Source organism: Symphalangus syndactylus, chromosome 1 (assembly GCF_028878055.3).
Source record: "Symphalangus syndactylus isolate Jambi chromosome 1, NHGRI_mSymSyn1-v2.1_pri, whole genome shotgun sequence".
Classification (NCBI taxonomy): domain Eukaryota; kingdom Metazoa; phylum Chordata; class Mammalia; order Primates; family Hylobatidae; genus Symphalangus; species Symphalangus syndactylus.
Window position 1 is genome coordinate 115,426,361 of NC_072423.2, and position 12,781 is coordinate 115,439,141.

Genomic DNA, 12,781 nt, shown 5'->3' on the forward strand with positions numbered 1-12,781 from the left:
AGTATAGGCTTAGGTAACCACTATGGAAAACAGTTTGGTGTTTCTCAAGACAGTTGAACATGTGCGTATCCTACAATCGAGCAATTCTACTCTTAGGTACACATTTTAAATAAATGGTGACGCATATGTCAGGAACCATGTGCAAGAAGGTTCATAGCAGTTTTGTTCATAATTGCACAAAACAGTCCAACCACCATTAATGGTGGTATGATACATAAACTGAGTTCTATTTTGGAAGTTTCATTCCATATAATGGAATATCATGCAGCAGTGAAATAGGAATGAACTATAACTTCATCCGTCAGCACTGCTGAATCTCAAAAAACTGTTGAGTGAGGAAAGCCAGACAGAATACCTGAAATATAATTCTACCTATGTAAAGTTCAAACACAGGAAAACCAGACAATATATAGTTTAAAAATACATGCAGAAATGATACATTTATAAAGAAAAGCAAGAAGGTGAGGAATTAAAAATCTGGGATCGGTATTAGCTAGGGGTGAGGTGGTGGGCGTAGAAGAGCGATACACAATCGGAGGGGGCACCTTGGGGATTCTAAGGTACCTGTAATACTCTGTTTCTTAAACTGAGGAGTGGGGCATGTATGTTCATATATAAAAATTACATATTTAATGTGTTGTACAATTCTTTAAATACATTAAATATGTAATTTTTATATATGATACGTTTCATGGGAAAAAGTACACACATTTTTCTAAACATTATGAGGAAAGGGTTACAATAGGCCAACAGGAAAAGAATTTACTGATGTTTTTACAATGTGGTTCTCTATTTCAAATCCACTCTATACTTTTTTAGAGGGATGCATCAAGGTGGGATTCAGCCAAGCTTAGGAACAGAGCTGACACAGAAAGACTGGGTGATAAGCATGACCTCACATGAGATGCTATAAAACATTATGGGCCACTCCTCTCTGCCTCACAGGTACAATTCTTAATTACTTAAGTCAGTAAACAGAGAAGCACTGAAGGCTAGGTTCTATGTAAGCATGCAACATCACATGCCAGAACTGATTAAGCAATATAAATGGACCTCAAATGGTTAAGGTTGACAATAACCTCTAAAGCATACTAAAAAACTAGTATTCTACTACATGCATTTACCTTGCTTCAGAAGAACTGACACCTGCTTAAAGTTGCTATTCATGGAACTGAATTATTTTGCAAAGCAGTATAAGTGCTTACCTATGTTTAACCATTTTTTGGTCATGGCAAAAATGACTAAAGAATCTTGCATAGAACAAGTGCATGACGGCATGTTCTTTCCCTCCAATGTACAAATCCACAGGCATCCAGTAATCAGCCACTGCTGTGTTAAAAGGGCTGTAAGAAAGAGATAGGGGCATTTTTAAAAACCTGCTTTGCCACAATTGTGTAAATTAAACAGGCCTATTATAATATGCATATGCCCTGAAATGAACTGTATCAGGGAATAGCAATGATTTTCTTTTTAAAATATAAGAGAAGGCCGGGCGCGGTGGCTCATGCCTGTCATCCCAGCACTTTGGGAGGCCGAGGCAGGTGGCTCACCTGAGGTCAGGAGTTCGAGACCAGCCTGCCCAACATGGTGAAACCCCATCTCTACTAAAAATACAAAAATTAGCCAGGTGTAGTGGTGGGCACCTGTAATCCCAACTACTCAGGAGGCTGAGGCAGGAGAATCACTTGAACCTGGGAGGTGGAGGTTGCAGTGGACCAAGATCGTGCCATTACACTCCAGCCTGGGCAACAGGGTGAGACTGTCTCAAAAACAAAACAAACAAACAAATATATATATATATATATATATATATATATATATATATATATGAGAAAAGTTTATATAATAAAAAAAAGTCAGATAAGTGTTAATTTATGAAATTATAAAAATGGTTACAGAAGATATTACTGACATATTTCAACAAAAGCAATTTGCATATAAAATGAGGACAAGAGGAAAACATACCAGCAAAAAAAGGCATCTTGCTACAATGCACCTTGAATATCTAGATTCACTTTAATTTTTATTATTATGATTACACAATTGAGATGTCGGAGTTCCTACCAATAGAGGGCAATGTGGTATTTACAATAAAGATTAACATGCAGATACTAAATGTTTATTTTATTTATTAATTTATTTTCACATTAAAAAACATTTTTTTTCTTTATTAAAGACAGGGTCGGCCGGGGGCAGTGGCTCACGCTTGTAATCCCAGCACTTTGGGAGGCCGAGGCGGGCGGATCACAAGGTCAGGAGATCAAGACCACGGTGAAACCCCGTCTCTACCAAAAATACAAAAAAAAAATTAGCCGGGCGTGGTGGCAGGCGCCTGTAGTCCCAGCTACTTGGAGAGGCTGAGGCAGGAGAATGGCGTGAACCCGGGAGGCGGAGCTAGCAGTGAGCCGAGATTGCGCCACTGCACTCCAGCCTGGGCGACAGAGCGAGACTCCGTCTCAAAAAAAAAAAAAAAAAAAAGACAGGGTCTTACTCGGTCACCCATGCTGGAGCACAGTCACACAATCATAGTTCACTGCAGCCTCCAATTCCTGGGCTCAAGTGATCTTCCAGCCTCAACCTCCCAAGTATCTAGGACTACAGACACACACCACTATGCCCAGCTAATTTTTTCTTTTCCTTTTTTTTATTTTCTTTTTGAGACGGAGTCTCACTCTGTCACCCAGGCTGGGTTGCAGGGGCGTGATCTCGGCTCACTGCAACCTCCGCCTCCAGGGTTCAAGCTATTCTTGTGCCTCAGCCTCCTGAGTAGCTGGGATTACAGGTGCCTACCACCACACTTGGCTAATTTTTATATTTTTAGTAGAGATGGGGTTTTGCCTTGCTGGCCAGGCTGGTCTTGAACTTCTGACCTCAGGTGATCTGCCCAACTCGGCCTCCCAAAGTGCTGGGACTACAGGTGTGAGCCATTGCACCTGGCCATCAGTTAATTTTTTTAAAACATTTTTTGTGGAGACGAGGTCTTGCTATGTTCAGCCCAGCTGGTCTCGAACTCCTGGCCTCAAGTGATCTTCCTGCCTCAGCCTCCCAAAGTTATTGGATTACACGTGTGAGCCACTGTGCCCCAGCTGTAAATGTTTATTTTAAAATAGAAATTTGATTTTATTTTTTAAAGTAGTCTGAAAATATAGTCAGCAAGAGCCTGTATATTGCTTACTGAATGCGATGCAGCATATTTAAGGTGAATTGTCATAAAATAGCCCAATAACTCTCACCTAACAGATACTTTTTGGCCAACAGATACTAATAGAAAGGCTCTCTCATACTCTCGGGTCCTAATGGACACTGGAGAGGAAAGGAAATGCCATTTCCATTTTCTGGCTGGGACCCTCAGTGGGAGGGGCAGCACTGGCTGGCAACAGACCTCTGTGTTGCCAAGGTAGTGCCATCCCTTGAGGTCAGCCAATCAAGCAAACCTTTGCATTTGGAGGACTTCGAATATTTGTGAATTGGTTCCCTGACACCTCAAGCCACCTTTTTCCCCAGGATGGACTTGGCTGGCTTCAGCTCTGAGGCTAGAAAAAAGGGCCTGGCTACCACCACATGTTTGCATTTTAATATAGTTTGGTGTTCTCCAGTCACTGTACCAGAATTCTGATAAAATTTTTAAAAAACACTTTTTTTCTTTGTGAAAAATAGTTCCCTAAAGAAATTCAACTGCCAATCCGGGCAACAGAAAAGAAAGGGAAGTGAAGGATGGTATTTGGCCGGAAAACAAGTTTGGGATAGATTAAGGAGTGAAATGTTGAAAGTAGCTACAGCTCAGATTTATGATCCACTCAGGAAACCACCCCAGGAGGAACTCGCGCCGGGGCTGAAGCTAACCACAGCGTGTCATGAGGGAAACGAAGTGCTCACTGCTGTTCACAAACTGGGGGCTGTGACGGTCTCAGGATGTCTCTCTCGCCACGGTAACTTGGAGTCTCCCTCATCTGTGTGAAGGCTTTCCTTTGAATCACTCTGAGAAAGGAAAAAGCCTGACCTCACTTGCATTCTAAGCCAATTGTCACTACATGAAATGCACCAATGGCCCCTTATAGAGGGAAGGCCCTGAAGGGGAGCCCCTCTGTGGGCCAGAGAAGGCCATGCTGGTGGTTCCCAGCCACAGTCGTCACCTTGCACCCTTCCTGCCTTTGCAGGGTATCTTTCACTCAGGATCCCCCTCATTTTTTCCTTTTTCTTTTTTTTTTTTGAAAGGAAGTCTCACTCTGTTGCCCAGGCTGGAGTGCAGTGGTGCAATCTCAGCTCACTGCAACCTCTGCCTCCCGGGTTCAAGTGATTCTCCTGTCTCAGACTCTCGAGTAGCTGGGATTACAGGTGCGTGCCACCATGCCCAGCTAATTTTTGTATTTTTGGTAGAGGTGGGGTTTTGCCATGTTAGTCAGGCTGGTCTCCAACTCCTGACCTCAGGTGATCCGCCTACCTCGGCCTCCCAAAGTGCTGGGATTACAGGCGGAGCCACCACGCCCGACAAGGATCCCCCTCATATCTGATATGAACTCAAATTACAGAATCATAACACTGCAGGTCGAAATTCTGGCAGGGTGAGGGCAGGAGTATCTGTCTCACTAGAAAGATATTATTTTAGAACCACGAAGAATAGGGAGGCATATTTTATATGTAGGTAAGAGGGTTCCAGAATTTTCTGCCATGGACAAGAGCAATTAGGCAAGGCCCTTTTAAGCACAATGCTGTGTTTTTCCTGGGCTCTGGAAGAGTTTCTTTCAGCTCTCATTCTCTCTCCTTACAAGGCTACCTACTGCTCTCTTTTCCTTAATTTGCTTCTTTTTTTTTTTTTTTTTGGGTGGGGGGGGCGGGGTTCAAAGAAACACATGAATACAGCTTAAAAATCAAATGGTACTGAAAGTTAAAATGAAAAACAGTGGTCTCCAGCCCCAATTTTTTCCTTGCCTCAAGCCTGTCTCTTAGCCACTTTTAATTCTTTTGGTTGTTTCTCCCGGCAATTATTGAAAAAAACAAAAACCAAAAAACAAAACATGTTTATACTCTTCATTGATTTATCAATTTAGGAAATGATCTACTATGTGGTAAGAGGTGAGGCTTCTTAGCTGTCTCACCCTCCCTACCTGCTACCTTCTCTGTAGAGTTACATCATTCTTTTCAGTTAAATAAATAACATTACATCTTTACAATCATACAAATGTAGTTCACTGCAAGGAGGGTATCACAGTAGCATTTCCTTCCTTTTTCTGTTTTGTATTTGTGTTGTACTTGTGATTTACTTGGCTGTGAATAATATAACTTAATGATGTAGCACTCTCCCTTTAAGAGAGCCTGTTCCGAGGTGCACAGTTGACTGACAGCTTCCAGCTGCTGCATCTGTGGACCCACTCTGGTGTGTTCCTGCCAGCCCATGTTGCTCTCCCAGGCTGCTCCCAGGAGAGTAGAGGGAGGGGCTGGAGCAGAGCCATTTTAGCCTGACTGAAGACTCTAATGGACAAGCTTTGCTTGGGGCTTCCCACTGGCCAGGTCGAGGCTTTCTCAGAGTTGTGCTGTGGGCTGAGGCTCCTCTACCTGATCCTCCTTCTTTTCCCTTCTCCTTTCACACCTGTCATAGCTCCATCGTGGTCTAAGAGCACTCTCTGCCCACTGCTCCTCTTCTCCCCTTTAATCCGCACAGGCCTTTCCCCCAAGAAATCTCTTGCATGTCTAATTCCATCTCGGTCTTTACTTCTAGGAGGATCCACACTGACACATGCTCAAGGACATCAGCAGGGACGTTTTACCTGTGCGGATTGTGAGGGTCAGTGTATCTGAAGTAGTACCAAGCAGAATCAACAAAAGTATCCATCGTGTCTGTCTCTCTCTTGGCTGCTCCCTTGCACCTAAGAAAGAAATGAAATTCATCAATTGGTTTCTTTTTAAATTTTAATGCAGTTTTCCATCAGCTTTTGAGAGAGCTATAAGTATGAATTTAAAATGTCATAAGAATAAAGCCACAGGCTGGGCGTGGTGGCTCACGCTTGTAATCCCAGCACTTTGGGAGTCTGAGGTGGGCGGATCACGAGGTCAAAAGATCGAGTCCATACTGGCCAACATGGTGAAACCCCATCTCTACTAAAAGTACGAAAAATTAGCTGGGCGTAGTGGCATGTGCCTGTAGTTCCAGCTACTCGGGAGGCTGAGATAGGAGAATTGCTTGAACCCGGGAGGTGGAGGTTGCAGTGAGCCAAGATCGTGCCACTGCACTCTACCCTGGTGACACAGCAAGACTCTGTCTCAAAAAAAAAAAAAAAAAAAAAAGAATAAAGCCACACATGAAAAGACAATTCAGGGAAAGCTCTCTTTTTACATTGTATAATACGTGATGTTTTAAAGAAATTTACAAATAAAAGTTTCAATTTTCAACAATTAAAAGCCTTATTTTCCACTTCTCTGAATTTAACCTGGTAGAAAGCCTCACCACCCAAAAGGACAAGACAGGATTAGGTATCTCTTTTGTGCCTTAACTTCTGTTCCAGGCATGTCAAGATTGCCTTTGCCAATGCCTACTTTATGATGCTTATGAAGCCAATCAACGCATGAAGAGAAATGAGAACCAAATATAGGGAGATGTGTGGAAAATCAACTTGGATTTTTCTTCTACTTCTGTTCTGGGGTGACAGGTGCAGAAATCTACCAGGATGACTCGAGGAAGACAAACCACCATGGAGGCCCCAAAGGCTCCAGCACATGCCAGCCTGTAAGAATCAATTGGGGCATCTCTTCACAACACTGTGACAAAAGATGGCAAGTTGGTAGCTTGAAACTGGCCCTGATGGGAGTATGTACACCATGGAAATTGGCAAATGCAAGAAATCAGGACCCCCCTCCAGAGCTAATTACATATCTACCACCAGACCACTGCCTGAAGGTAGGTTCCTTATGGAAGAGTGAAGAAAGCCCTGGTGTTCAAGACAGAATAAAGTGAGATCCTTGATATGTGAAGGGTCGCAAAGAAAAAGGAATCCCTGTCCTAGGGACAGACATGTCCAGCAGGACCAAGGTCTCACAAGGGCCCAAGTGTTACACTCATTCTTTTTATTTTGAGACGGAGTCTGGCTCTGTCACCTGGGCTGGAGTGCAGTGGCTCGATCTCAGCTCACTGCAACCTCTGCCTCCTGGGCTAAAGCAATTCTCCTGCCTCAGCCTCCTGAGTAACTGGGATTATAGGCGCATGCCACCACGCCCGGCTAATTTTTGTATTTTTAGTAGAGATAGGGTTTCACCATGTTGGCCAGGCTGGTCTCGAACTCTTGACCTCAAGTGATCTGCCTGCCTCAGCCTCCCAAAGTGCTGGGATTACAGGCATGAGCTATCATGCCCAGCTGCTACACTCATTCTTAAGAACATTCCTAGAGTTGTGGGCCTGTGGGACTGAAAGAACCAGGTGCCAAAAGCCACACTACCTAGGAACTCAAAAGAAGGTGCCCTTAGTCAAGCCTAGCACAGGATGGGGATTAGCTGCCTTGGAGATTCCTCAAGGCCTGGATCAGCAGAGAATCAGCACCTTCTGTCTGATGGGTAGGACCAGCTATCAACAGGGCCTTCTGTGGCAGTGGGTAGCCATAGCAGGCTCTCCCTTCTAAGGCATGGATGTGAAGCCCATCGCCCCTCCAAATATCACACTTTGGGCAGTGTAAGTCTTTGGGGGTTATTGGAGAATCTGGGGAGAAGGGATGAGGAATCCCAAGAGGAACTGATAAATCTTCTGCTAATTTAGCATGTATGGGCTTGAGTGTATTTTTAATTTAAGAATAAAAGAAGGGTTGTATTTCTATCTTCCATTTGTGAAGTAGTTCATACCAGCTTTACAAATATTACCCAAGGAAATGGCCAGTCCCCCACATAGTCCTCCAGCTCCCTCGTCAGCTGGTTAAATGCAGTGGCTGAGCAGAGAGCACGGGCGCCCTAGATCTGGCAGGGTTTTGGGACTCCCTGCATTTTAATCAGGGGACCTCCCAATGAGAACAGTGGTGATCTCTAAGAGTAGAAGATTTTCAGAGACAGCCCTCAGGGAATCCAGCTTCGTACCACCCAGGGCTGCTCTAAGAAGCTGATCTCGGCCGGGCACGGTGGCTCACGCTTGTAATCCCAGCACTTTGGGAGGCCGAGGCGGGCGGATCACGAGGTCAGGAGATCGAGACCACGGTGAAACCCTGTCTCTACTAAAAATATAAAAAAATCAGCCGGGCGTGGTGGCGGGCGCCTGTAGTCCCAGCTACTCGGAGAGGCTGAGGCAGGAGAATGGCGTGAACCCGGGAGGCGGAGCTTGCAGTGAGCCGAGATTGCGCCACTGCACTCCAGCCTGGGCGGCAGAGCGAGACTCCGCCTCAAAAAAAAAAAAAAAAAAAAAAAAAAAAGAAGCTGATCTCAACAGTGCGCCTCTAAATTAAAGCCAGGTCTTTTTATTTGGAGAGCAATCAACCAGAACACAGATACTATTTTGGGAAATAATTAGAAAATAAAGATTACTTTTTCTTCCTCACTTACCTTGTGCAAGCGAGGTCCAAGTGAGGGAGAAAATGCAGGGCTCAATTTATAAAAGGAATAACAGCTGGCTAACATTTGCCATGCTGATTTCCTTTTTAATGGTCTTGTTGGACTTGAAAGCAACTAACATGTTTTATTGCTGATACTAAAAACTAGATGATAAGGAAGAAGCTACGTGGCAAGCAGGAGGGATAGAAGTGATAGACAGTGGTGATAATGTTATCAGGATTAGCTCCAATAGTAATGATAATAATACAGGGTAGTAGGAACTGATCCAAGTACCTCAAAAGTATTATCTCATTTAATCCCCAGTAGCCCTGGCGATTATGAGACCGATACTGCTCATATCCCCATTTTTCAGATGAGTAACTAGGATTCAGAGAGGTTAAGAAACCTGTCCAAGGTCTTGTAGTTCAAGGGTAAGGAATCCACATCTGGTGGGCTCTGGTGCCTGTAGTCTGTACCACTGGGCTGCCTTGCTCGGCCACACTGGCTCAGTAGCTCTCAGCCTTGGATGCTCATTAAGATGATCCAGGGGCCGGGCACGGTGGCACACGCCTGTAATCCCAGCACTTTGGGAGGCCGAGGCGGGCGGATCACGAGGTCAGGAGATGGAGATCATCCTGGCTAACACGGTGAAACCCCGTCTCTACTAAAAATATAAAAAATTAGCCAGGCTTGGTGGCAGGCACCTGTAGTCCCAGCTACTCGGGAGGCTGAGGCAGGAGAATGGCGTAAACCCAGGAGGTGGAACTGGCAGTGAGCCGAGATTGCGCCACTGCACTCCAGCCTGGGCAACAGAGCAAGACTCCATCTCAAAAAACAAACAAACAGGCCGGGCGCGGTGGCTCACGCTTGTAATCCCAGCACTTTGGGAGGCCGAGGCGGGCGGATCACGAGGTCAGGAGATCGAGACCACGGTGAAACCCCGTCTCTACTAAAAATACAAAAAAAATTAGCCGGGCGTGGTGGCGGGCGCCTGTAGTCCCAGCTACTCGGAGAGGCTGAGGCAGGAGAATGGCGTGAACCCAGGAGGCGGAGCTTGCAGTGAGCCGAGATTGTGCCACTGCACTCCAGCCTGGGCAACAGAGCGAGACTCCGTCTCAAAAAAAAAAAAAAAAACAAACAAACAAACAAACAAACAAACAAAAACATCATCCAGGGAGCCTTGCCCAACACCAAGGCCTAGGTTCTGCCCTCCAGTAATTCTGCAGCCAAGCAGGAAACCTTATCCTCATCAATAAGGCTACAACTGCTGTGCTGTATGTAGGCCACCAACATCTCTGGTAGGGAAGCCCTTTGTCAGCGCTTATCAACAAACAGGGTGTGCTATTTTCCTCCTGGAGCCAGCATTTCTACCCTAAAATGGTCTGGGCCTTCCTATATACCTCCCTCCAAGTTTCACCTTGAACTTCCAAACTGCCTCAGTGAGGACCTGGGAGGATGGCTGGCAAGTCCCTGGCTGGATGGCCGTAAGGTTTCTATTTATTGAAGGCCTAGAAGGTATCACTGTGCAGGATTACATGTGTTAATTCTAGTCTTCCAAAAAGCCCTTCAATGGGGTTATTTTTGTTCCTGATGAGGGATTTCACGCTCAGAGAAGGTAAATGACTTTCCCAAGGCTAGACAGTTAGTTAGAAGGCTGAGCCAGGACTTGAATCCATCACTGATCTGACTCCCAGCTCAAGACTTCCAATTACACTACGTGGTTACCTAATTGTCAACCTAGTAACTCAGCTCTATACTGGCAGAATACAAAATTATTTTAAAATATCCTCATCATGATATATAAGGCAGAGAAAAATGGCTTCTCCGCAGAAGAAGGAAAATACTGGAACTTGGTATCCGCTATTTGTTTAATTAGCTGATATGGACAGCATCATTAAAAATCACACTTGAGACATGCCAGTGAATAGACAGAAAAACATAATTCCACTTCCAAAATGAGGAGAAAGGAACCATGGTGCTTCAGCGTATTAAAGAATGCAGCCCCTGAGCACACTTGCTCTCTTAGCTACTACTCTGCTACTCGTGATAAAATCTCCACTGTTGTTACAGTCACTATATTGGAAAACTGCAAGGCGGAGAAGAGAACATTTTCTCCCCCCTCCACGTGGCTCTTTGGAATATCAAAATGGAGGAAAGTGGTTTTTTACAAAGCTGTAAGGAAAATTTAGAGCTTTTCCATCACTTGGATCAGATGTTTCTGGGATAGATCTGAACTGACACTGCTGCTTCCAACAGCTCAGAGAAGGGAGTATGCCCATTGCAGAGGCAGGGCCACAGATTCCAGACCCTTCTCTTAAAGGGCCCCAAAGACCTACAGTGTTCTTTCCAACCTCGTGGAAGTCAGGGAAAAAGGGAGAAGAGTTAGCACCAGGAGGGAGGAGGCTGTCTGAAGCCCTAGCAGGTATGGGGCCATAGGCACAGTCACCGCTGCAGAGATGTGTCTCCTTACCTTGGGCAGGAACAGTTCACCCACTCTGAAGCCATCGCCAGTGGGGAGCCTCCCTTGCCAGTGAAAGACGCAATGTTGGGCAGGGTCACAGGCAAGTCCTCCAGGGGCACAGGTGTGGGGCCACAGACTGGGCAGTGGACAATGGGGATTGGTGTGCCCCAGTACCGCTGCCGCGAAATCAGCCAGTCTTTCAGTTTGTCACTTGTCACGTCTCCACCCACTCTCTTCCCCCGGGCTTTCTGAGTCAGGGCTAGAAAAGCATCCTGCCGGGTCATACCTGTGAACTGACAGGGAGAGAAAAGAAGGCTCACTCCTCTCTGCATGGCACGAGTCACCACCCCGATGCTGCCACCAGTCCTGCCATGTTTATGTGTGGCTCTCCCAAGGGACCAGTTCTGTGCAGAGCTGTATCATGGCTTTCATGAGCCCCAGGTGCTTCTGCCTTTGTAGGCTCCTTGCTCCTTCAGATAATATTAAAAATTATGTTTTACAACTGCATCAATATAAAGACAAATATAACTTTTGACCCTAAAAGTTCATTTTTTTCTTCTGATTTTAAAAGAAATTAAAACTTTTGCAGAGGCTTCTAAAAGTATTGTGGGCCCTAGGCACTGTGTCTACTGTGTCTAATGTGTCTAAGTTGGCCCTGGTTCTGTGGCTTTCTTTATCACCGGAGCCCTGTGACACCTACAGAGATCATCAAATATCAGCTTTTAGCTGCCAGTACAGAACTGCATGATATGGAGTTTTAATGACTACTCCCCTGTTGGGGGGAAACTATTCAGAAAAGAAAAATTCAATATTATCCTAAAGCAGAAGGAATTCAGGCAAGCAGAGGAACATTCTGAGGCTTCAGCTTGAAGAACCAGACCACTCTTTTTATATTTAAATGCTCCCATTTTATAGACAGCAGGACAGACCACTAACAGTGCAAAAGAGAAATTATCTTTTCACTTGGTGCTTTTCAGAGAGCCAAACTAATTATATGAATTGAGCCAGTGTGGCTTGGTAACAACCTGGATTGTGGGTACCCTCGAATTTGCTCAATGAAGACCCACTGGGCGTCTATATGTGCTGGGCTTGTGCTAGCCATTGGGGGCACAAAGATAAATACGATCTTCCCATGTCCTCAAGGAGCTTACAGTCAAGAGGCATAAAGAATAAGAAAATACACCTATGTTTATCAATAGCAGCCCTTTTTATGAATGGTCTGAAGTGTCTTTCTGCATTCCCATTATCACAGTCGTGATGCAAATCATAAAAAACTCTCCTGAAAGTCAGTCTTCTCCTAACATCACTGTCTTTCCATTCCAGAAGCTCATAGATGAACGCAGCTTTTCCCTAGCCATTCTCCTTCTACTTAATGAAATAATTCTTTTACTCTAGATATTCAGCCTAGAGCCAGGAGAGGCTTCAACAGACCATCTGAAGCTGTGTGAAAGAAGCCAGGAAGCATAATTCAGGCTCAGAGTACTGCACTAAAGAGTGGATGCTTCACTAGGCACTTCAGAAGCCTAATTTTGGCCACAAGTGTCCCCTTTCTTGCCCTGTAGAGGGTTAACTGGGGCTCCTTACAGACACTGTGACTTCGCTCTGCTCCACCTCCAGGGAACCTGCTCAAACAAGGTCTAAAAAAAGGCATAAGGGTCCATATCTTAGAGCATGACTCATGTTTGGGGATGCAGTTTATGAAGTAAAGCCACAAACATGGGGTTATAAAATATGGACTCCTTACAAAGGAGAAAACCTGACCATTATTCCCTTATTCTATAGATATAAATATAGCCAGATAGTCGTAAACCTGAAAAACTT

General features: G+C 44.9%; 1 protein-coding gene and 1 long non-coding RNA gene across 11 annotated transcripts in view; one reads left to right on the plus strand and one right to left on the minus strand.

Annotated features, from left to right (window-relative positions):
- The window catches only part of LARS2 (leucyl-tRNA synthetase 2, mitochondrial), a 167,995-nt gene that overhangs the window by 48,273 nt on the left and 106,941 nt on the right, over positions 1-12,781 (minus strand). For 7 of the 10 annotated variants that reach the window (XM_055280185.2, XM_063610888.1, XM_055280188.2 and 4 more), the window contains 3 exons: positions 10,970-11,253; positions 5,766-5,864; positions 1,206-1,343 (listed from right to left, as the gene is read on the minus strand). In XM_055280185.2, the coding sequence (XP_055136160.2) occupies positions 1,206-1,343; positions 5,766-5,864; positions 10,970-11,253 (521 nt within the window). The remainder of the gene's footprint in view (positions 1-1,205; positions 1,344-5,765; positions 5,865-10,969; positions 11,254-12,781) is intronic. The other 3 variants (XM_063610909.1, XM_063610900.1, XM_063610906.1) reach the window with 1 other exon arrangement.
- LOC129483198 (uncharacterized) overlaps positions 1-12,781 on the plus strand; it is a 31,071-nt gene that overhangs the window by 7,605 nt on the left and 10,685 nt on the right. Inside the window, exon 3 of the long non-coding RNA XR_008657985.2 lies at positions 6,645-6,892. This is a non-coding gene — a long non-coding RNA (uncharacterized lncRNA). The remainder of the gene's footprint in view (positions 1-6,644; positions 6,893-12,781) is intronic.